Raw genomic sequence first — 26,055 nt, forward strand, 5'->3', positions numbered from 1 at the left:
ATAATTTTTTTTATTTATAATAAAAAAATAGATACCAAATCTAAAATACAAATAAAAAATAATAACAAATTTATTAAAAAAATTAAATATAAAATAAAAATAATATATCTAACAATAACAAACTTTTGATTTAAAAAAGAAATTACTTTCCAATTTTTAAAGTAAATATTCTTCGGATTCTCTATTCTCATTTTATATTTCTATGTTCTAATGCGTTTTTTCACTCCTAATTAAAGATGAAGATAATTGAATAAAAAAATATTGAAAGGACATGTAGTTTGAAGTTGAGAAGGCATATATAGTTTGAAGTTGATAAGACAAAGGCTACCCAAGTGTCAATACGAGAAAACATCCTTTGTTCCGACTATTATTTTACTAGTATTTCTAATTCTATACTAATACAATTATTTTTGTAAAACCAAAGTCACTGTAGTCTTTTACTTTTGCACAAAAACACAGTAGATATACTGTAGTTACATACAGACTATGTGAGATAAAATATACCAAAAAGTAACTAACAGAGCTAACATTTTCATAGATAAATTAATTTGGCTTTTATCAAAATATTTTCCTACGAATTCCACAAGCATTAAATATATTCTTGAGGGAATCTGGACCTCATCAGAGACGCACAAAGCTGCTGCAAAGGAATTCTTCATTCCTTCCAAGTTGAGCATAAGAGAAATTCCCAGGCCATCTTCAAATTGCAAGGGAAACAAATCAATGTTATTATAGCACACAACAAAGAACCAATCAGAGTTCCAAAAAACTGCGCTTTGGTGTTCAAAATAATATATCTTGAAAATTTATTATTGTATAACATCTCTTTCAAGGTGTGTCTATTTCGACCACAAGGTGGCAAGCAGCTTCCCCTTCCGGCATTCTGTTACACAATCAAGTACAATCTCTTGCAACTGTTTCTCCACATCTTCCATGGGTTGGCAACCATCAACAACCTGCTTCAAACCGGTGGAATTTGAAGGCAAAAATACAAAAAAATTTAAAATGCTTAAGAATGTGTGGTTAATCATGGCATGGTACTAATAGGAACACATATAAGGCATTGCCACTTTACCAGGCAGAAAGTAACAAGGAATCATTTCAAACTGTTGATTTCAGGAGGAAAGGCCACATAAGCAGTTAATTACCTTCCAGGATACATCATGAAGAACTGAGTAACAATCAGCAACTTTCTTCTGAAACTCCAGCTTTTCATATCTCTCACCTCCATACCCTCCTCTTTCCGCAGCTTTCTGATTTAATTTGTGTGGAAATATAAATGTAAAATTGTATATAGGCAAAAAATGGTTATATGCATAAACCAAGCTACAACATGCTAGCTAAATAACTGTGAAAAAACGGAAATCTAGATGCATGAATTTTAGAAACAAGATACAGAATTTCTACATATTTGAATTTGAACCACTCTCTGTATGAAAGTAACCCATCAAACTTCCGTAAATCAAACCCCAATTCCTCTTTACTTTAAAATCTTAGATCTTAACAGCATGGAACATAGAAAAGGAAGCAGAGAGATTTCATAGAAAATAAGCATCAGTTCCTGGTGTACAAACTGTTTTACCTTCAAGAAGAAATAAACTAATCTAGACAAAAAATAGTTTATAAAAAAAATAAAACAGCTTTATGACTATCTTAAAACAAACTAATAAAGCATTTTTCACACAGCAAGAAGTTCTGCATACCTCAGGAGATATGTCAAGGTATACTACCATATCTGGTGCCAGCAAACCAATCTCTGGGGCCTGACAAAAAATCACTGTTTAACCAATACTGGTGAGAATATAAGTAATTATGTAAACTCTAAACTGTACTAGAATGGAAATCCTCATGTTGCACACATACTTTTGTTTTGTGGTGGCCCGATAGAAAAATAAAGAACTATGTTAAATCTTTTACCTTGCACCACTCAATATCAAGTCCCTTGGCAGATGAGAAAGCCACCCCTGAATAAGAATATCGGTCAACAATGAGAGTTTTTCCAGTTTTCAGTTTTGTTTCCATCAATGACCTGCAGGGACAACACAACTTGTTTGACGATATTGAAATGTAAACTCAGTATTTTACTTGTCATAAAAAGTACTTGCAAAAATAACAGCAATGAAGACCCCACACAATACCAGCTATTAAGCAGAGTGTTTCAGGATCTACACATAACAGTAAGTCATGACATTTCAAAGTGATCAAAGTCATAACTACCACAAGGTGGATCTTGACTGAATATGTTGGAGTGGCCAAAATAATTAAAAGATATGCCTAAAATTATTCAGTCTTAATCATAAAAATAATATAGCTACTCATTTAACAGAAGACAGAAATAGAAAAAAAAAATGTAGAAACCTCTTTTCCCAACGATTAGCACTGAAGAGGAGATGAATAGTGTGATCATCCAACTGAGATGTGTTACTAAGATAAGCAGATATCATTTGCCCAACATTTGTAGTTCTGTCGGGAAATCTCCATAATTCAGCAGAGATCCCTTGTCCCTCCAAGAAGGACACTAGTCTGCTACACTGAGAAGATTTCCCAGAACGATCCAGACCTTCTAGGACAACCAAGGCACCTCTAGACTCCATTTTGTTTCCCTCTGTGCTACTATTAAGATTATTTTCCATTCTTATGTTGCTTGGAAAGCACTTGGAGGAGAATTTTACACGAGAATTCAATGACTTATGCAACACTAGTGTTCTGAAAATCCTGCAAAAAGAAGAAGCATCCTTATAGATGCAGACATAAAAGGAAAAATATCACAAAAATCTCCTTCCTTCTAACTTTCGTTGCTTAATTCAGAAATCCCAACTAAAACTATAAACATTAAGATTAAAACTGCAAACTTCTTCATTTTTCTTCAAGAAAAAAAAACATTTTGACACATTGGACCAAACAATCCTCAGGGCAAAATAAAACTCAAAACTAGTACACAAAAGTTGCAATTATAGACCGGACGAGTAATTATAGACCAAAAATAGTATATCATGCAACATTCTTCCCGGATTACAGCTTTATATCAGCAAAAAAAGCTGGTTTTTTCAGTGCTATAACAAATATCTTTAAAGTAAAAACTAAAAGAACCAACAAATTCTTACTGTGACTTGGAAGCTGTGACACAAGCTCCATAGATCATATCCTCAGAAAGCCCTTAAACTGAACCAAAAGAAAACGAAAAAGTAATGAAAACATTATTAGCCGAATTACCTTCGCCCAAAGTAAGAATTGACACAAGCTTATTCATGGGAAGTCAGGGTTTATGCTACTTTAGCTATAGCTTCTTCCTCCAGTGACAACATTAACAAAGTATGCCAAAGCCTTCCATTGGCGTCCCAAAAAATAGGGCAGGGAAAAATGAATCAATCCGTCCCATTTTTAGTGGGTTGACATAATAATTTAATTAAAGAAAACCAGAAAAACTTAATTAAATAGAAAAAAAACAAATACAATAAATGATAAATTAAACAGACAAAAGATAGATTAGAAAAGTGTGAATGACATATAAGCTAAAGCCTGAAATTGGTATGATACAATAGGGGTATATAACACTAAACCCTAAATCTAATCCACAACAAAGACATTTGTCCAAACAGAACATATGATGAAGAATAGCACAGATTGGAACCTGTAACGACCAGAACCACTGACATTAACACATTAACATGAAATGCAGAAAGAGAGCAATTTGGGCATGAGAATCCTGCAACAGTGATGGTCGGCGATAACTTCTTGTGACACTGGGCACACTGTGTCAGGCATTAGGGTTTTGTTTACTCTGCCACAACTGTTACGTGTTAAGGAAGTTTTTTAAACTAATCCTTTAGGTTTGGTAGTAAAGAGTTTTTATGTCATGGCTAATCCTTGTATATTTCTCACTGAATAACACTTGAGAAATTCGGTTTACTTGGAAGTTGAAATGAAAATATAATAATTAAAACTGTAAAAATAAAAAAGAAAAGCTACAAATATAAAATATTTGGAGGGAAGAAGAGAGTAAAGAAGTAAGATTTTTTTTTTCATCATTTTGGTAAATATAAATATATGGTTATTAATTAAGTGTGGAAATAAATAAGGTCAGGCTAAATTATTGGTTTATGTCTTGTGCAAATGGACTTAAAACTTCAATAGAGTTATTTATTTGATATGGAAAATGAATACAATATAAAATTATGTTAATTTGGTATTCTAAAAATAAAAATTGATATGTTAACTTTTATAATATGTACAGTAAAATGATAAAAATATAAGATTATAAAAATTAAAATTTTAAATATTTTTTTACTCTTTATAATTATAATTAGTGACTGACTTACTTGTACATTCTCGTGTACAAGTATATATATGATTTTGTAAAATTATTATTAAGTATTTGAAAAAAAATTACTTTACTTCTTTTTAATTTTATATATTTGAACCAATGCTCTATAATAGACATGTAGTTGAAAATGCACAAATACAATAAAGTTATATATTTAATTTTTATTATTATTTTTATCTAACTAAAATAAGTTTTTGTCTTTTTCAACCATTTCATTTCTTCTCATCCCATGAAAGTATTCTTTACTTTTCCTCTTTCTCTTTCGTTACATTAAATTGCCTATCTGTCCCTTCTACTCTTCACATTTTATAGTGATATAGTGATGGTTGTTTCCCTTCTATTTTGAATTTTCCCACATGTTTGCAGGAAGGAGTTAGAGAAGTAGAGAGCGTTCATGAGCGTGAGGTTGCAAGAGCAACCAAAACAAAGGACGCAAAAGATGATTTAGGTACCAATAATGGTTATAAATGTGTCTCTAGTAATGTGCTTTTTCACACATCTTTTTTTTCCCTTAAATTTGATATATAAATAATATAATTACATATTAAATATTTTTGATGAATTTATAGATTTTTATGGATATTTCAAATTTAGAATAACTAATTTCTTTTAAATGGTAAATAGATAACGGATATATTTTTTTTAAGAGGAAATTATCATTAAAAGAGCAATAACTTTTGTCAAAATCTTATGAATCAAGTCTCTAACAACAACCAATTGAAATTAATTTGGAATACTTGTCATTTGTTCCATGAAGGCAAATTAAAATTTGAACATATATCCTAATGATCAAAATAAGGTATGAAGAACATACTTACAAAGAAGACCATGTCAACCTACTTAACATAATTTTTCTCAAAGAAAACTTGAAAACTCTTTAAAAACATTTGGTCATTCTTAGTTTAATGAATTTGGCAATTGGTTGGAGTATAAAGTAGAAAAAGTGTCAGAACGGCTGCAACGGAATGGTTAGCATGGGATAACAAACCAAGAGGGAGGAGGTGAATTGGTCTTTAATAAAAACAGGTACCTTTTAAAATTTCTACTCAATTAAGCTTACTAAGCAAATAATAATAATAAATAGAGAAAGTAAGATTGAGAGAAATTTGCACAGATGATTTTATCCTGGTTCGGATCTTACCAATCCTACGTCCAGTTGCCTATTTCAAAACAAGATAAACAGTTCACTAATCACAAAACTAATACAAACTACAATCACACAGATATAATTTGTAATAGTTTAGAAAACACCTCTCTTGAAGCCACAAGAGATGAGACACACTTCCCTTAAACACACCAAGGGACGAACACCTCCTCTGAATACTTCACGAAGGATGAACACCTCCTTTGAATCTTCACAAAGGATGAACACTTCCTCCGAATACTTCACAAAGGATGATTTCCTCTTCCAAACACCTCCTTAGATGCACCAAGGATGAACCGACTATTCCTTTGTCACCGTAGTAGCACTTCACTAGCTCCACAGACACAAGTTTCTCAAGCCGAACAAGAACACACAAGTCTCAAAGGTTTTTGAGTTCTAGAGCACAAGGGAAGAGTTGTTGTTGAAGGAAAATGAGAGTCCATTTATAGACTCAAGCAAAGACTCTTCCATTTTTCGTCTTCTGACTCTCTGACGCTTTTAATCGATTAAATTGAGTGTAACAGCTAATTCAACGGCTAGAAAACTCCAACGGTCAAATTTAATCGATTAATCTACTTGTTAATTGATTAGCTAATCGATTAAATGGTAGTTTAATCTAATATTCTAGAGACAATTCGAGTTTTCAGTTTTTACTATGATTAATCGATTAATTCTAAGTCTAATTGATTAATTCAATGTGCTTTTTACTCTGAACATAAATTTTATAATTCTAAGATACATGGAAACAAAACCACTAAGAACCTAAGTCCTAGACACAAAATTACAAATATTACAAAAGCTTTTCATCTCAATACAAGTCTTCAAAAGATCTTCTTGAATCTTGATTTCTCTTAACTTGATTCAAGCATCATCAAAACTTCATCTTCATCATTTTGCTAGCAAAAATATGCTACATTTTCCTTGTGTTCTTATCTTTTTAAGCCTCGTTTTAGAAAGTAATCATGAGGTGATGCATTTGTTACTCAGGGATTCATAAATTGGAATAAGAAGGAAATACCATTAACTCGAGGTCCTAATAGTACTCATAACATTTCTTGGAGGAACTGTCAAGATTTAATGAATCAACATCAATATATTGAAGTTGCAATATCTAAGAAATTTGAACAAGTTCATGACTTATATCAAAAGAGTTTGACAACGTCAATTGATTGCATTTATTTTCTATTAAAGCAAGGATTAGCTTTTCATGGTCATGATGAATCAACCAATTCAACTCCTTAAACTTCTTAAATTTCTTGATGAACACAATGAATCAATAAATCATCTTGTCTTGGAAAATGCTTCTTGAACATATCAATTAATTGCTCAAAAAATCAAAAGGATATTGTTAATGTTGCTACATTGAAAACCACTAATGCTATTACTACTAATCTTGGAAATGAATTATTTGCTATCATTGTTAATGAAGCACGTGACATATCAAACAAGGAGTAAATGGATGTTGCTTTGCGTTATGTTAACAAAAAAAGGAAAGTATTGTTAAGCGTTTTTTTTGTACGGTTGATGTTAAAGATACTACAACTTTATCATTGAAAATATCAATTGATGAATTATTTTGTAAACATAGGCTTAGTATATCAAGAATTCATGGAGAAGGTTATGATTGTGCTAGCAACATGCAAGGGGAATTTTGTGGTCTCAAAGTTTAATCTTAAAGGACAACTCATTTTCTTTTTAAGTACATTGTTTTGATCATCAATTACAACTCACATTAGTTGCTATTGCAAACAATCACATTCAAGTTATCTCTCTTTTTAATTTGGTGTCCACCTTAGTAAATGTTGTTGGGAGATCTTGCAAATGACATAACATGCTTCGTGAAAAGCAAATAATGTTAGAGAGGCATTAGGAAAAGAAGAAATTCCTACAAGACAAGGTTTAAATAAAAAATTACTCTTAAACGAGTTGTTGATACTCATTGGGATTCACGTTATGCAACTTTGATCAATTTAATATTGATCTATTATGTTCTTGAAATTATAAAAGAAGGTGGATCAAATGTGTATCAAAGAGCTTAAACAAATGTCTCTTTTTCCTAGAGGAATTTGATTTTTCCTTCACATTGCAGTTAATGAAAAAATGTCTTGTGGTATTTCAAAAGAATTCTCACATACATTACAAAAGAAAGATCAAAACATCGTCGATGTTATAAACTTGGTTAATATCACAAAGTTAGCATTGCAAACTATGGGGGATGATAAATGGAAGTCTTTATTGCAAGAAGTAATTTCATTTTACAATAAACATTCCATTAACATTCCTAAGCATTCCATTAACATTCCTAGTATGGAAGACATATTTTTTTTCTAAGGGGAGATCACAACGTGGAGGTAAAGCTCAAGTTATCACAACTGAGCATTATTATCGTGTTGATTTATTTTATATTGTTTCAAGAATTTAATGATTGTGTTACATAAACAAATACTTAATCTAACCAATTTATTCTCTACTTTTGATAAGGCATGGGTAATTAAATTTACAAAATTTGATCCATGTGAATTCTTATAATTGATTTAGTGATGTTTGATAATCAACTTGAGACTTACAAAATTGATATGCATAGTGTACGGTATATGGGTTGGGCCGAGCGGTTCGAGGAATGAGCCGATCGGTCCAGGGAAACATCATGACTACATTGGGCCTTAATTGGGCCAAAGGTTAAAGTGACTTGTATTGGGTCACAATAAGATTACCATGCTAATGGGCTAATAAGTCATTGGGTCAATAGTCCAACAGATGATACAATAATCAAAGATATCTGATTAAAGATATTGATAAGCTGTTTATGAGTTCTGATTAAAGATATTGATAGAGTTGTTTGTGAGCAACCAACCGAATCTAAAGGTAAGTTTGTTTTTATCTTATTAGAATGTGTTATTTAGGATCATGACATGACTTATAAATACAAGGTCAGGGCTAAAAGCCAGGGACGTTCTACTTACGTTCAACTCACACTGGAAAAATCCAACATACTCAATTGTGATAAACAATTCACTAAACCGCTCCTAACTTAAGCGTCGGAGTGCCTTTTGCAGGTACCTCCCCCTTGGTCAAGAGTGCAAATGAGCGGAGTGCACGACTCATGCGTTGGAAAGCAGGAAAGCCACGTCAGAAAAAGTTAGTCTCTCAGCCCTACACAATCCCTATCGAAACATTTTGACGCCCACCGTGGCGCCGAGAAAAGCAAAAGAAGCCCGATGATGACCACGGGAAACATGGAGGAGCAACAAAGTACCAGAGAATTGATCAAAGAGATGCAGGCACACGCACAGTTGGAGATGCAGTGGAAGCACGTAGAGGAAATTGCGACACTATGGGCAGATCATGCCACTAACCACCAGGAACAAAGCATTCGTCATCAACAGCCCACTTGGATTGCAAATTGGTGAACACTAAACAAAAGAAGGAGTAAACTTTGAAAGCCTTTATGAAAGGATATAATGAGACCGCACGACGAGGTCTAGTGACGCACTCACCACTTTACCAAATTTGGTGTCAACCACTCCGCAATTCGGCCTTACAAGTATACAGTCATTTGGCTTCAAAAGTCTTCAGCCTCAAAGGTATTCGGTCACCCGGCCTCTATTGTTCGGCCTTCCATGGCCTCAAGTGTTCAGGTATTCGGCCATTCGGCCTAGCAGTCTTCCAGTCGTTCGGCCTTAGGAGTATTCGGCCATTCGGCCCTTGCAAGTATTCGACCATTCGACCTTACAGGTATGCATTCGTTCAGCCTTACAAGCATTCGGCCTTAGTCACTCAGTCGTTCGGTCTCAAAGGAATTCGGCCATTCGGCCTCAACACGTATTCAACAATTCAGCGTCACAGGTGTTCGGCCATTCGGCCTCAAAGTGCAGGTGACAGGATCAAACCACTCAGCCAAGAGGAATGAAAAACCGAGAGGTAAATCCCTCTCGTCAACCAGGAAGCTCTGAGGATGAAAACCAAGAGGTAAATCCCTCTCGTCAACCAGGAAGCTCTGATGACGAAGACCGAAAGGTAAATCCCTCTCGTCAACCGGGAAGCTCTGATGAAGAAGACCGAGAGGTAAATCCCTCTCAACCGAGAGGTAAATCCCTCTCGTCAACTTAAAAGTTGATAATGAAGACCGAGAGGTAAATCCCTCTCATCAACTGAAAAGTTGATAACGAAGACCGAGAGGTAAATCCCTCTCGTCAACCGGGAAGCTCTGATGGCGAAGACCGAGAGGTAAATCCCTCTCGACCGAGAGGTAAATCCCTCTCGACCGAGAGGTAAATCCCTCTCGACCGAGAGGTAAATCCCTCTCGACCGAGAGGTAAATCCCTCTCGACCGAGAGGTAAATCCCTCTCGGTCGAGAGGTAAATCCCTCTCGTCAACTAAAAAGTTGATAACGAAGACCGAGAGGTAAATCCCTCTAGTGAACCGGGAAGCTCTGATGATGAAGACTGAGAGGTAAATCCCTCTCGTGAACCGGGAAGCTCTGATGACGAAGACCGAGAGGTAAATCCCTCTCGTCAACCGGGAAGCTCTGATGATGAAGACCGAGAGGTAAATACCTCTCGACCGAGAGGTAAATCCCTCTCGTTAACTAAAAAGTTGATAATGAAGACCGAGAGGTAAATCCCTCTCATGAACCGAGAAGCTTTGATAACGAACACCGAGAGGTAAATCCCTCTCGTCAATCGGGAAGCTATGATGATGAAGACTGAGAGGTAGATCCCTCTCGTCAACTAAAAAGTTGAATCTAAGACCGAGAAGTAAATCCCGCTCGGTCGAGAGGTAAATCCCTAGTCAACCAGGAAGCTCTGATGGCAAAGACCGAGAGGTAAATCCCTCTCGGCTGAGAGGTAAATCCCTCTCGTCAACTAAAAAGTTGATGCCGAAGATCGAGAGGTAAATCCCTCTCGTCAACCACGAAGTGAACCCATCACTCTCGTCTACTAGGAAGTTCTTCGTAACTCCTAGATCATAAACCCAAGAGTTGAGGAACAATCATTCTCATATGAGCATCCTCAACCGAACAGTCTCGCTTGCTTCGCCGTCCAGCCTTATAAAATGAGTTTAATCATCTACATTCGGCCCTTACAATCTTCCAGCCTTTCGGCCTCAGAAGTATTCGACCATTTCGCCCTTTACAGGTATTCGATCATTCGACCTCACAAGCATTCGGCCATTCGGCCATTACAGTCTTCCAGCCATTCGGCCTCGGGAGTATTCGGTCATTCGGCCCTTACAAGTATTCGGTCATTCGGCCTCATAGGCATTCGACCATTCGACCTCAACGCATATTCAGCAATTCAGCTTCACAGGTGTTAGGCCATTCGGCCTCAAATACTCAACCATTCGACATCACAAGAAAAAAGTTCTTCCATCAATCGTTGCTCGGTCTAGAGAAGAGGAACGACTTAAAGCACAATGAAAACAACCTCCCCAGTACAATAAGAACAACCTCTCCCAGGCTTACATAAGTCCTATAGTTAACCTTTGCTAAAGTCGAACGGTTAACTCGAACTTGGGGGGCATAATGTATGGTATATGGGCTGGGTCGAGTGGTTCGAGAAATGAGCCAATCGGTCCAGGGAAACATCATGACTACATTGGGCCTTAATTGGGCCAAAGGTTAAAGTGACTTGTATTGGGTCATAATAAGATTACCATGCTAATGGGCTAATAAGTCATTGGGCCAATAGTCCAACAAATGATACAATAATCAAATATATCTGATTAAAGATATTGATAAGCTGATTATAAGATCTGATTAAAGATATTGATAAAGCTCTTTGTGAGCAACCAACCAAATCTAAAGGTAAGTTTGTTTTTATCTTATTGGATCTGTGTTATTTAGGATCATGACATGACTTATAAATACAAGGTCATGGCTAAAAGTCAGGGACGTTGTACTTACGTTCAACTCACACTGGAAAAATCCAACATACTCAATTTTGATAAACAATTCACTAAATCGCTCCTAACTTGAGCGTCATAGTGCCTTTTGCAGGTACCTCCCCCTCGGTCAAGAGTGCAAACAAGCGGAGCAAACGACTCAAGCGTTGAAAAACAGGAAAGTCACGTCAGAAAAGGTTAGTCTCTCAATCCTACACAATCCCTACCGAAACACATAATAATGTAGAATTTTCATCTTTGAAAGAATTATAATTTTTTTGGAGAGAAGTTGGTTGAAATTAGAAGACATTGTTTATCCATTAGTTTACCTTCTTTTGAAGTTAACAATGATTTTTCCATTGCTACAATAATCATGGCAAGAGCCTTTTATGCTATATGATTTTGCCCATTTCTACAACAATCATGGAAAGAGCCTTTTATGCCATTAAATTTGTGAAAAATAGGTTGCATAATCAGATGGAGATACATAAACGAATGATTGTCTAGTAACTTATATTGAGAAAAATGTGTTCAATAAAATTGATAATGAAATGATCATTCAACAATTTCAAAACATAAAATCACATAAAGGACAATTATAAAATATACAATTTATTTTGAATAGATATATTGAATTTTATTATTTCGATACTTATGTTTTTATCTTCGTATGTATCATAATAATTATTATTAATTTATATTATTTAAAAAGTAAATTGCTCCCATTAAAGATCTTAGATCAACAACTAATTATAATTACAAATAAAATTAGTAAAACAAAATCAAATTTAGTTTGATTTAGGCTTAGCATGAAAGAACACATAATACATTAAGATTTGATTAAACTTATTGCTTTTAGTTTAAGTTACAACTTCGTTTGGTTAATCTAATCGGTTTGATGAGTTATTTAAATTTATCTAATAAACAAAATATATTTTGTCCACCACAATTATAAATAGTTATTTTTTTATTTTTATTTTTTATCTTTATTCTTAACTATATTTAGACGTTTACGGTTAAAAATAGAAAAAAAAAACAATTAAGATAATTAAATTTTTATGTATCTGGTTTAATTAAGTAATTTAATAGAAATAAAATAATTATATTATTTATATTAACCATTAATTTATTTTTCATATTATATCTTTATTAAAAGTAAATATAATTTACAATGTACTTTTACATATTAATTTTGATATTATTTTTTATAACATAATTATTGTAATATTATTGTTTGAAATGTGATTGGAAAATTATAATTGTTTCAGTATAATTATTTGGGACCGAGATACGAACCTTGTTGATGATGCTTTATTACTCTTGTATGTCTGAGACCGTTGTCTTTCCTTCAATGAGAGTGGGGAGTACCTGCGAAGATACTCTAATCCTAAAGTCAGATATGAGTAGTGGAACTTTAGTTCTCTCAATCAATGATTTTCTCACAAAGTGATCTCTTTAATCTTAGAGCAAAACGTACATTTTTTCCTTAGGTTCTCCTGTATTTAACCTAAAATGTAAAATAAACTAATTACCATAAAATCTGGTTACTTGGTAAATTCGGTTACTTACCCGTAATCCACGTTAGTCTTGATATTCGGTTAGTTGGCTCCGTAATCTGCGTTGTTACGGTTAGATATTTTTGACTATTTCTTCTTTAACTGGATTATTGGTCCAATTATTTAAGTGTTGAGCTTCCGCCAACCCCGTTTAACGTAATTGAGCGTGCGCTGATCTTCGCCTGATTTGGTTGACTGAGTGTCATAATGTCGCTTGACTTTTGACGAATGTCACTTGACCTTTGACGAACGCTTTGACCTGCTTATGGAGGTTTGACAAGCGCTTTCAACTATAGGATAGTTGACGAGCGTTTAGTATTGGATTTAATTTATTTTCCGTTCATATCTGTGCATTTATGTTCATATATTTATATTCTGTTTTTATATTTATATTTCGGTTTTATATTGTTTTAAACAGTTATTTATATCAATTGTACTCTCTTCTTATATGATGGAATAATATACACATTTTTCATCCTTACTTTTCTCGTAACATGGTATCAGAAGAAAATTAATTTTTGATCACGTTCTTCCGCAATCAATTCTATTACTGCCAAGATCTTCATATTCTACCTTTTGTTCTTGGCCTTCCTACAATTTCTTCTCCTTCTATGGCTACTCCCTCTGTTACTCTCGCATCGTTATGTTTTATGTTTTGACTTTGCTTTCTAGGGTTTTCAATGAGAAACAATTGGGTGCTTTAATCACTCGTAGCCCTAGATTCATTTTTGAGGAATCTGGAGGAGTTTCTAGAGATTTGGGTTGTGAAATTTTTTGTCCAATTTGAGGTTGTGAAATTCAATGGCTTCTACAGTTGTTCCTTCTTCTACTAATTCTAGGCGCAACCACATTCCTCAACTCTGGGACTTTCTCAAGAGCAAATTCATGGTCTATTGGCACTTCTTCCTCGATCTAATCCCACAGTCACACATTCTACCGATCTAGTGAGTTCTCATAATGTTTCCACTTCTTCTTAGGATCAAGGTAATATTTATTCCCAATGGATTATAGACACAGGTGCTACTGATCATATATCCAGTTCTTTGTCTCATTTTATTTCTTATCATAGAATCTCACCAATTACAGTATCACTACCCAACAAGAACTCTTCATTTGCTCATTATTCTGGCATAGTTTCTCTTAGTCCACACCTTACTTTACATAATGTCTTGTTTGTTCCTAATTTTTCAGTCAATATTATTTCGGTCACAAAGTTAACTAAGTCTCTATCTTGTAAAATTACCATTTCTGAATTTTCATGTGAAATACAGGACCTGTCAACCCTGCAGATGACTGGGAAAGCTGAAGAAAGAGATGGCTTGTATATCATGATAGTTCTTGCATCCACACCCCTTGGTTCACCAGCTTCTATTACTCCTGAGAATTCCATTGCTTGTTCTACAATAAGACCTAACTCTATAGATATTTGGCACTCCAGACTAGGGCATCCTTCTTCTTCTTGTTATATCAAATTACGCAACATGTATGCCACTTTACCTAATACAAAATACACTCATTGTGATACTTGTCACTATTCTAAGCAAAGGAAATTACCTTTTCAATTAAGTACTACTGTTTCAAAAGCTCCTTTTGATTTAATTCATGTTGATATTTGGGGACCCTATTCTACTTCTTCTGCTGATGGTTTCAAATATTTCTTAACTATAGTGGATGATATGTCTAGACACACATGGATTAAATTGATGGCAAGTAAGTCAGATACAAGATCACAACTTATTGGCTTTGTTTCTTATATCAAAACACAATTTGGCATTGATGTAAAAGCTGTTAGATCATATAATGGTAATGAGTTTGCAATGACATATTTTTATAGACAAAAAGGGATACAACATCAATTATCTTGTGTTGAAACACCTCAACAAAGTGGAGTTGTTGAGAGAAAACATTAACACATTCTCAATGTTGCTAGATCTTTAATGTTTCAATCCCATTTGCCCGTAATTTTCTGGTCTTTTGTTGTTCGTTATGCTGTGCAACTCATTAATATTTTACCTTCCAAAGTTTTGGCATATTTTTCTCCATCTCAACTGTTACACAATGTTAAACCTGACATTACTTACTTACGAGTTTTTGGCTCACTTTGCTATGCTTCAACTCTTCAAGCTCATAGAACAAAATTTCAACCTCGTGCAAGAAAATGTGTTTTACTTGGTTTTAAAAAAGGAGTGAAAGGCTACCTTTTGTCAGATTTAAACTTTAGGGAAATTTTTCTATCAAGGAATGTAGTGTTTTATGAAAAAATATTTATTTTTCTTACTAGTGACAAACACTCACCTATTGATACACAAAATTCCTTGGATTTTGTCACCAAAATCATTTCCTCTCCATCACCTCTTTTCTCAGAAGTTACTGATCAACCCTCTTTACCACCTATATCTCCTCCTTCTATTGTTGCAGACCCTGTTATTTTTTCTTCTCAACCTATTTCTGTTGAACCTGTCACTCCTACTCCACAAAGGAAATCAACCAGGCCAAAACATAAACCATCTTATCTGCAAGACTATCATTGCAACATGTTATCTACTTCTTCCGCCACTCAGTCATCCACAGGTACTTTATATCTTATCTCTTCATATCTCTCTTATGATGCATTATCATCTCTTCATAAATCATATGTCCTTAATCTTTCCTAAGTTAGTGAACCTAAAACCTATAACCAAGCCATCAAATATGATTGTTGGAGAAATGCCATGGATCAAGAAATTGCAACTTTAGAAAATTCCAAAACTTGGGTTTTGACTGATCTACCTTATGGAAAACAACCTATCAGATGTAAATGGGTATACAAATTAAAGAGGCATACTGATGGGAGTATTGAACGATACAAGGCAAGGTTAGTAGCCAAAGGCTACACACAACAACAAGGCTTTGATTACTTTGAGACTTTTTCACCTGTTGTCAAACTCACAACAATAAGATTGGTTTTGGCTTTAGCAGCCTCCAAACATTGGTATTTACATCAGCTAGATGTAAATAATGCTTTTTTACATGGGGATCTAGATGAAGAAATATACATGTCTCTTCCTCTTGGCTACAAAACAAAAAAACCAAGGCAAGTTTGCAAGTTGTTGAAGTCTTTATATGGACTCAAGCAGGCATCTAGGCAATGGAATTACAAGTTGACAACTACTTTACTTTCTTTGGGTTACATACAATCAAAATCAGATTATTCACTTTTTGTCAAAAGTGATTCTGCTCATATCACCATCTTACTTGTTTATGTAGATGATATAGTCTTGGCAGGTGATGACATCCAGGAAATCCAAAATGTGAAGGCTCTATTGAATGCAAAGTACAAGATTAAAGACCTAGGCCAACTCAAGTATTTTTTTTTTTGGGCTTAGAAATTGCAAGATCTCAACAGGGCATTAATTTGTCACAAAGGAAGTATGCTCTAAAGTTACTAAAAGATGCAGAATTGTTGGGATGTCAACCTGTTTCTACTCCCATACAGCCAGGCACAAAATTTTCCAAGATAAAAGGGAAACCCTATTCAGATGTGCATGCCTAGAGAAGACTTCTTGGCAGGTTATTATATCTAACCAACACAAGACCAGATTTCTGTTTTGTTGTTAGTACTCTCAGTCAATTTCTTTACAATCCTTTGGAAGATCACTATGCAGCAGCAATAAGGATCCTGAGATATATCAAGAACAATCCAGGACAAGGATTATTCTTTCCCTCCAACACAGAACATGCTCTCAAGGCTTTTAGTGATTCTGATTGGGCTGCTTGCCCTGACACTAGAAGGTTTGTGACTAGTTTTAATGTGTTATATGGTGCATCCTTAATCAGCTGGAAATCCAAGAAGCAAGGTACTATATCTAGATCATCAACCGAAGCAGAATATAGAGCCTTAGCTTCCACAACATGTGAAATTCAATGGCTTTTGTATTTGCTCCATGATTTGAAACAGCCTCTACCATAACCAGTTCCTTTGTTTTGTGACAATCAATCTGCTATACAAATTGCACAGAATCCAGCCATGCATGAGAGGACAAAAACATATTGAAATTGATTGTCATCTCGTAAGGGATAAAGTTCAAGCTGGTGTAATTAAGCTCCTGCCCATTTCTACTTCAGCCCAACTTGCAGACATTTATACTAAAGCTTTGCATCCAGCACAATTTCAATCTTTGTTGTCCAAGCTGAGCATTAAGGATATATATGTTGCAGCTTGAGGGGGACATTGGATTTAATTTATTTTCCGTTCATATCTGTGCATTTATGTTCATATATTTATATTCTGTTTTTATATTTATATTCCGTTTTTATATTGTTTTAAACAGTTATATATATCAATTGTAGTCTCTCCTTATATGATGGAATAATATACACATTTTTCATCCTTACTTTTCTCGTAACATTTAATATAGTTGAAAGATGTTGGTATAGTTGGAAGATGACGAGTCGTCTCTATAATGGATAGAGCGATCGGTCGATCGGTTATGACTGACAACTGCTCGGTTTAGATATCATATTATACGATCGGTTGTGGCTGACAACTGCTCGGTTTAGATATCATATTATACAATAATGTAGGAAAAAAATTATAAACTTTAACTAAAATATAATTCTTTTAAATAAACAATATGAAACGTAAAATTTTGAATGAAAGATTAAATAATATATATATATATATATATATATATGTATTTTATTTATTAAATTATGTGTCTAAAAATATAATTGTCCTAATTTGAAATATTATTTATAATCTAAACTATACTCATTAATATATTTTTTTTATATTAAACCAAACTAAATATGTTATGAATTTAAAACTACCAAATTGTTTTACTTACATTTGGAAGTTTTTAAGTGGTAAACATTTAGTAGGTTATTTTATGTATTTTTATACTTACAAATCATTAAAAATACAAAAGAAATTAAATAATCATGTAACAAATACATTTTATTTACCATTTATATATGTAAAACCAAACTGAACTTCAGTACAAATTTATATTTATTGAGGTAATTTTCTATGTTTACTAATTTTCTAAAATCAAATATCCTAGTGGATTTCGTATAATATATTATGTGTTATACATCTTTTGGGTATAATTTATAAGTTTTTATTATCATATTAGATATATTCTATAATTGTTTATATACATATATTATTAAAGGTGTATTTGATTATTGGCAAAAGAAAATATTGAAAAGATATAGATATTGTTTATTATATATTTAATTAATTATATATTAAGAAATACTTAATATTTACTTTTACAACATAAAATATATTACATTGATTATTTTTTGGAATTTTTCATTATAACGGAGAGTTGTGATAGAAGCTCGACAGGTAGATATGTAAGAATGATAATAACAATTAAACTCTTCGTGTCTTTAAAAAATATAAACAATATTAAAGTAGGTAACACTATTGAACAACATGAGAGACTATAAAATTTAAATGAGATTAAAGTATATTTTGAAAGCAAGACAAATGTTGTAAAAACAAATGAGGGTTGAATTATATATTGAAAATTTGCACAATATCAACACATGATGAAATATGGTGACACAATATTTTAGCTTACACTATTAAATAAACATTTTAACTTACATATTACATTTCGGTTTCAAAAACAAATAAGCATATCAAAATGCATTGACAATTTCGTAGTTTTGGTGATACTATATACTTCGATTTAGTGGGAATCGATGTCTAAGGTGTATACTACCTTGGTTTATTCAGCAACCGAGGTATAAAATCTTGTTGTCCATTCTACAAATCAGACTTTTTACCTGACAACTTTTTCAAAATAGGCCTATTGTCTCGGTTCTCTGACCAATCGAGGAAAAAGGCCCTGCCAAATCCTTTTTCATGCACTGACACTCACTGACAATTATCTGAAAACGACATACTGCTTTAGTTTTGCGCAGAACCGAGGCAGTGTGTCTTGCTAGCATAGTAGTTGACAACCTCTAGTTCTGAACATTCCAAATTCATTTTGTCAACCAATACTGCCTCGATTCTCTTTGAACGGATGCCATAAGTGGTTTATTCGTCGGTTCTCTTTGAACCAATGACATAGGTGCTTTATGCCTCGATTTAACCGCGAACCGATGCCTATTGTTAGAAGATATTTTCAAATTTGCCATTTAGAATTTTATTTTGAATTTTTTCTGAAAGATTTACACATCGGTTTTATTTATAATCGAGGCAATAAGGGTTTTGTTGCCTCGGTTTTCTACTTAACCGAGGTAATAGCCTCTTTGATATTTAAATTTCACAAACGTAAAACAGTAACCACTTTTTGCACTGTTTTCTTCCCCCACGCGAACGCGAACTGTGCTTCCTATCTTGCACGAGTTTCTTCTTTTCCTTGCCTCTCTGTCGTCGCTACACCATTGATCGTTGCCGTCTCGGCCCTTCTTCATTGTCGTCGTCACCTGCTGTTGTTTGACTGGCTCCACCACTAGCTGCCGTCGTCTTAGCCCTTTTTCATTGTCGTCGCCAGCTGTTGTTCGCCCCGCCACCATTCATCCCTTCTCTTGGCATCGTTGTTCTTCTTTGCGTGGTAAGTTTTTGAGACCTCCTCCATTTTGGTCTTTGTGTTTGATAGTAAATTGGGTTGAATTTAAGTATATGTATTTTGATAGGAGTAGCAATGATAAAATTTGAGTATATGTATTTTGAATTAGGTTGTGTATAAATTTGAATAAAATGTGTTTATATTAAATTGATTAATAATAATATAATTTTGAATTAGGGATATAGAAGTTAGGGGAATATAATCTTGAATTGTTTGTATTAAATTGGTTGATAATGTAAATTGGTGTATAATTTTGAATTAGGGATATAGAAATTATGGGAACATAATTTTGAATTGTTTGTATTGAATTGGTTGATAATGTAATTAGTGTATAATTGAATTAGGGATAAAGAAATTAAGGAAACATAATTTTGAATTGTTTGTATTGAATTGATTGATAATGTAAATTGATGTATAATTTTGAATTAGGGATTTAGAAATTAGGGAATATAATTTTGAATTGTTTGTATTAAATTGGTTGATTTGGTGATGAAATAAATTTTAAGGTTAAGAATCATGAGATTAATTAATGTGTCGTTTGTTTTTGTCCCGATATTTTATTTTTGTGGCGAGGTTTTATAGCTTCTTAAACGCGGACATTCCTCATTGTCGACCGACTTTCACACTCCTAGGTTCCTATTCTTAAAATTTTCCTTTTAATATGAACATGTAATTATTTGTTTGGTTGAATATATTGTTTGCTTGAATATATTGTATGTTGCATATGTAATTATTTGTTTTCTTGAATATTTTATTGTTGTGAATTAGCCATAGTTTCCCGTTTGAGATTCAATACAAAAGTTATTTACTATCTACAAATATTTTTAACAAATGTACTTTTTACAAATGAATAGAGAGGATATGGTAATAATAATTTATAGGTATTGAAACAAGGTCTAAAGCATAAGGTAATAGTGCTCAAAATAAAATTTCACACATATTATCTCGTGGTGGGTACAAGAAGTTTAAAGAGAAAATAATGAAGCAAAAGTTAGACAATAGGCCCTCACTTTCTAAGGGTGGTAGTCCCCATCCTCCTTCATCATCATCTTGGCATGAAAAGTGGAAGTTAGTCCGTCTACGGGCATCGGGCTCCTACACTTCTCATAGTGCTAGAGAAATATTAAAAAGAATTGTAAGATATCATTTCTCTTATGAAGAAAGGCTGACACGGGAGATCACAAAGAAGGTCAAGACGGAGTTGTATGATGAAGTCGCTTCAAAAGTGACTGAAAGGGTTATGCGTCAATTTCAACAGCAGATTGAGAGTTATGACATGCGTCCGCAGCCATCTCCTGTAGCGGAACATGTTGTGCTTCCCACAGGTAAAATTAATAATCATTTTTGTTTAATAATTTACTTATTGTATGAGCTAACATTTAATTTGACAAGCAACGGAATTTGTTTAGCTCCAAGCGTCCCAGGGGATGACATGGATGAGACTCGTCCATGTCAACTATATGTTGTACATGGTACCAGGACCATGATAGTGGCTCGTGGCACAATCTTTGAAGCAGTCACTGAAGTTCATGGTATGGAGCTAGCAGAAGATGAGGTAAAGGTCATGGTACTCGAAATTGTCGTACCAGATACGATAATTCCTGTAGATGAGATTGTCACTGTGGCATAGACATTTCAGTCTTTTGTCGCCTGGCCTAGATATTTGGTTGGTTCTATTTATGACCCCTTAGTATGGACTCCTATATTATATACTTCTCAATTTTAAACTTTACTACTTATTAACGTCAGAATATAACTATTTTTTCATGTAACAGCATACGGGTCGAGAGGAAAGTCCTACATCGAAGAAGATTCATTCATTTGAGGACGACCCTCTTGGTGCGTTACACGAGCTTTCTAAGATCATTGCAGATGTGTCGATGATTGTTCCATGGGATTCTACTGTATTTGGAAGAGACTCTAAGATCCCATTGTACTTGCATAAGCAAGATGTTGAGGAGCTTGCATCCGAGAAAGAAGAGCTTAATATTATCCTCGTTTAGTTGTGGATGATGTAAGTCTATGAGCACTTATTTATAAGAAATTGATTTATGAAGTTACTTATATCAAATCATTTCTTGATTTCAGGTATATGTTTGGTGTGACTAACAAGACGAAGTTCAATGATGTATATGGGTTCATTTACCCCCAAATGACTCACGAAGGAAATAAATTTGACGACATCTAAACATACGTCACCAATTGTTTTGCAATGGGGAAGCAACTATATTTTGTCTCTTATATAGTTGGGTAGGTGAAGTTTGTTAACTTTAAAGTTTCATTTGTGATTTTAATATATAACACTTAAGTTATTACATATTCAGGCATCATTGGCAGCTACTTGTGGTTTCTATATCGGTGAACACTGATGTGTGGTTTTGCTCATTGCACAAGTCACCTCCCAAACATCTCAAACAAGTAGTAGATTGGTAAGAATCTCAATATTTGGACTTTCTTTGTTATATAAATGTATGCTAAAGCCACTTTTTTTAATACATCCCTTGCAGCACATATGATGTTGTCCGGGAGATCAACTACTAATACTAAAAAGCTTGCATGGTTGACCCATAAGGTTTGGTGTTTGATTGCAATACTTTCTTATAATAGTTTTATTCCAATGATGTTTCCTTAACATTTTATAATTATGATGATATATTGTAGTGTAATATACAAAACGAGTCATATGAGTGTGGTTACTACATAATGTATTGAATAATGACTATTATTCGTGTCTATATTACAAGTGGATAGAAAATGATAATATTTGGTTTTACTGAATTTTTTTCTCTATATTTTAAAATTCATATACACTAAAATTCATTTTGTCTTGTGCAGAGATTCAATTCTACTGTTACAATTCCTGAGAAGTCACTTAAATCCATAAGGAAAGCACTTGCAAAATATGTAATTCAACTCTATAATAGCATATATATGATTCTAAGTTGATTTATGGTTAGAATTCTATGTACATTGAATTGATTTATGACTTATTATAATTTGCATTGAAAACAAGATTTTGGATTGTATTTGGACAATTTCTGTATATGCAGGTTTGTTTCTGTATAAAGGTTGTTACAAAAACAGACCTACCTTTTAAAAAAAATCGTAGAATAGGCATCGATTTTGACCACAACCGAGATAGTATGTCCCCTATGGCATCGGTTCTGGCCATAACGAGGCAAAAAGTCTGAAAAAAAAAAAACCATCTCTACTGTTGCGGTTCAACCCCAACCGAGGAAATAGACTCCCATATACTACTTTAGTTCCATTGAACAAAGGCAATAGACCTTACAATAAAAATATTAAAAAAAATTATATGAATACCCTCTACCGCCTCGGTTCAAAAGCAACCGAGACAAAAAGCTACCCTTTTTTGTCTTGGTTCAGAACCGAGGAAAAAAGCCTACCCCTTTTTGCCTCGCTTGTATATATTTCGGTTCGTGAACCGCTGCGTATAGGTGAAAATAAATGTTCTCATTTTCCTTTACTGCACTAGTGTTAACAAATGCATTTTTAAAATGTTTTCATAATCTTGTTTAAAAATACTTTTGTTTTCTAGTTAGCATTTTGAAAATATGCAATGAAAATACAATTGAGTAGTTTTTGAATCTCAGTAATTCTTGGCTAAATAGACAAATAATTTGGACTTCAATCCCTTATAGATAAACTTTGTTTAGAATCTCTGTTAACTATACAACTTTGTATATACAAAGAACGTGATCTAAGTTATCACAAATTGGCTAACTAAAAAGGGTAACATCCCGAGACGGATACAAAATTAGGAATTATCTGTTAAGTTTCTATGAGCACATTAGTGTTCTTTCTAACAAACTAGGAGTTAAAAATTAGTTAAATATTATTGTCAACCTTTATTCTTCAAGGGATCTTTTATATATAAATGTTAAGAAGAGAAAGCGATGGAGAATCCTTTTTCATCCTTTTTTATTGCGAGGGATTAAGAAGATCCTCTTCTTTAAGTATAGATGTATACATCTATTAAATGCTTTTTATGCAATATTAATGACATATCTCTCCTTTAAGCAAAATTTGATACATCACATTTGTCAATTTTAGGTCAAATATCTTTTTCTCAAAATGGAGTAAAGTGTATGACCTTATAAGGAGGGACAAATCCATAAATTCAAAAGAGGAGGGTTGAAAGGAAATAAATTTTTTTAAAAATAAATCACAATAAATAAATACATAATATCTCTTATTTAAGTTATGCAAGTCATTTCTTCAATTATAAAATTTATCAATGATAGAATTTGTATTTGTTGGAAGTTTCATATTGATTAGAGATATATATAGTCAATTCACAATATGCAAACCTCACCTTACAAACTTATTTTATGGAGTTGAGTTGGGTTTAAAGTTCACTTCTTAACATGATATCATAGTCAGTTTAGAGCTTATCCAAACGAGATTTGTTGGATATTTTGTTCTACCCGCAATCGGGGCGCTATCAGACCACCCCTTAATGTTAAGTTTCACACTTGAGATGTATACACCTCGATGTGAAAAGGTGTGTTGGAAGTCTCACATTGACTAGAGATAAGACCAATTCAAAATATATAAGTAGGTGTTAGTTATTGAGGTTGTTCAATGTCTCTATTAGTGTGGTTGATGGTAAAGTTGAGGAGTTACTAGCTTAAGGAGTTTCAATAGCTTTTAGGTTAAAATATGCATCAATTGTCACATGATTTTTCCATAATGATGAATATGTCCTCACCCTATATATCATTGATAAAATAAATTGAAAAAATAAGTCAAACATTCATGAATTAAAGATTAAGGTGGGAAATTAATAAGATAAGAATGGAATTTTTTACTTGTAGGTTGTAGTATATTAATTAAGAAAAGTTTTCAAATTATTTGTGATGTCTGGGAGCTCCTGTGGCTTTACATTTGGTGAAGTTGCTCTTGGATAATTGTAGAATCTAAATAGAAAAATGAAAGGTTGCGATTTACAAATCACTTGAAAGTGTCATCAGAATAACTTCCTGGAAAATTAATTGTATTTAACTTAAACAAGTTTTGACTTTTGTTTTAATATATATAATATAAAATGTAACACCCTTTCTCGGAGTCTCAAGGAAAAAATTTTCATTTTATTTATTAATAAAACGTTGATTTCCATTTATACATTAATCCCATAAATTTCTAAAACATCACTATAAATTTTCATTAGATGAACTTTAAATAAAACGCTCATCGTCAATCCCCTCTCTCGTCAATCATCGGCTTCAGAATCATCTGCATTATTATCTGAGCTCCCGTATAATAACATGAGATTTACAATCATCGCACAAATACAAACACAAACACAAATAAGTAAGGTGAGCTAACATGTAACAAATCATTCATAAAACATACATAAATATATTAATACACATAACAATAATCATATTATTATGCAACAATTATACTAGACTTAATCATCACAACTTACAATAATCATACAAGACTTAACCATCTCATCATACAATAATCATGCTAGACACACTCATTCGGATGAGATGTTGATGCAAAATCACGAGAGGTTGTGTACTTGTGGTGGTCTCCACTACTCTTTACAACACTTCCAATACAATATATCATGTCATCCACAAGGTTAACCCGTTAACACCTATGTCCAAAACCAACATAGACTAGGACCTCGTGTCCCTCTCACCACATAACTCATCCTTCTCTACTTGAGACTGAATGATTATTAAAGTATCAGGATAACCTCCAACATCAGAACTCTCAACATTAATGTCTATACTACTTAATTACAACCACAGAGTCTCTTCGTGAAATCCTTGACCAACTTCATATCAAAATCATATTCATCAACCCATTCATCATGAAATTCATATTTGATCCAAATTCATGCTCGTAACTCAACGTAAAATAATGTTCAAGTCAATGATACAATCAGACATACAAATCAATAAATATAATTACTCAAAATATCACCTAATAAGATCAAATATTACTAACAATTTAAATAGTTAGAGTATTACGTGGGATGATTATTCTCATTACATACCTCTAATTAAAGATCTGACAGATCAAAGTAAATAACAGCATGTTTAGAACCTATGGTAAAATTTTCAATTCGATCCAACGCTTAGAGAAGTGGGAATATTAATTTTACCTAAATGACTCAAAAATAGAATTTAAGATGGGCTTGAGTTTTCTAATAAACCCGAAAATAATTTCTCTAAATATAGACATCCAATTAAAAATTTGAGCGATCAAATTGAATTAATATTTCTTAGAAACTACATATTAAAATTTCAGGTTAATCTAACGGTTAACTAGGTAGAAAATGAAGTTTTACTGAGGTAACTTAAGAACAAAAATTGAGTGGTTTTCATATCTACCCAAAATGCGAAATTAATAAATTTAATCACAGACGTCCAATTAAGAATCTAAGCGGTCAAGATAAATTGATATGTCTTATGAACCATATATCCGAATTTTAGGTCGATCTAACGGTAAACAAAAGCGGGAGTTAATGTTTTTACTAAGGTAATTTAAGGACAAAATTAAAGTGTTGATCAAGTTACTCAAAAATTTTGAAATTTATT

General features: G+C 33.2%; 1 protein-coding gene across 2 annotated transcripts; it reads right to left on the bottom strand.

Moving 5' to 3' along the window:
- Positions 1–511: 511 nt before the first annotated feature.
- LOC108333161 (thymidylate kinase) lies at positions 512–3,825 on the bottom strand. Of its 2 annotated transcripts, none has more exons than XM_017568511.2 (7): positions 3,632–3,825; positions 3,105–3,162; positions 2,359–2,715; positions 1,918–2,029; positions 1,704–1,763; positions 1,149–1,253; positions 512–956 (listed from the first exon to the last, which is right to left on the bottom strand). In XM_017568511.2, exons 2-7 carry the CDS (start codon positions 3,140–3,142, stop codon positions 840–842), a joined length of 789 nt encoding a protein of 262 aa, XP_017424000.1. In that variant the 5' UTR covers positions 3,143–3,162; positions 3,632–3,825; the 3' UTR covers positions 512–839. The 2 variants fall into 2 exon arrangements, with proteins under 2 accessions (XP_017424000.1, XP_017424003.1); XM_017568514.2 differs by lacking the exon at positions 3,105–3,162 and adding an exon at positions 3,214–3,324 and having other exon boundaries at positions 3,632–3,824.
- Between the last annotated feature and the right edge of the window lie 22,230 nt (positions 3,826–26,055).

The sequence above is a fragment of the Vigna angularis genome, chromosome 11 (assembly GCF_016808095.1).
Source record: "Vigna angularis cultivar LongXiaoDou No.4 chromosome 11, ASM1680809v1, whole genome shotgun sequence".
NCBI lineage: Eukaryota > Viridiplantae > Streptophyta > Magnoliopsida > Fabales > Fabaceae > Vigna > Vigna angularis.

Coding starts and splice junctions, on each gene's coding strand:
- LOC108333161 (XM_017568511.2), bottom strand. CDS start 3,142: ATGATCTATGGAGCTTGTGTCACAGCTTCCAAGTCACA. Junction 2,716..3,104: donor GTCACAGCTTCCAAGTCACA/GTAAGAATTTGT, acceptor TTCTTTTTGCAG/GATTTTCAGAACACTAGTGT. Junction 957..1,148: donor TTCATGATGTATCCTGGAAG/GTAATTAACTGC, acceptor GGTTTGAAGCAG/GTTGTTGATGGTTGCCAACC.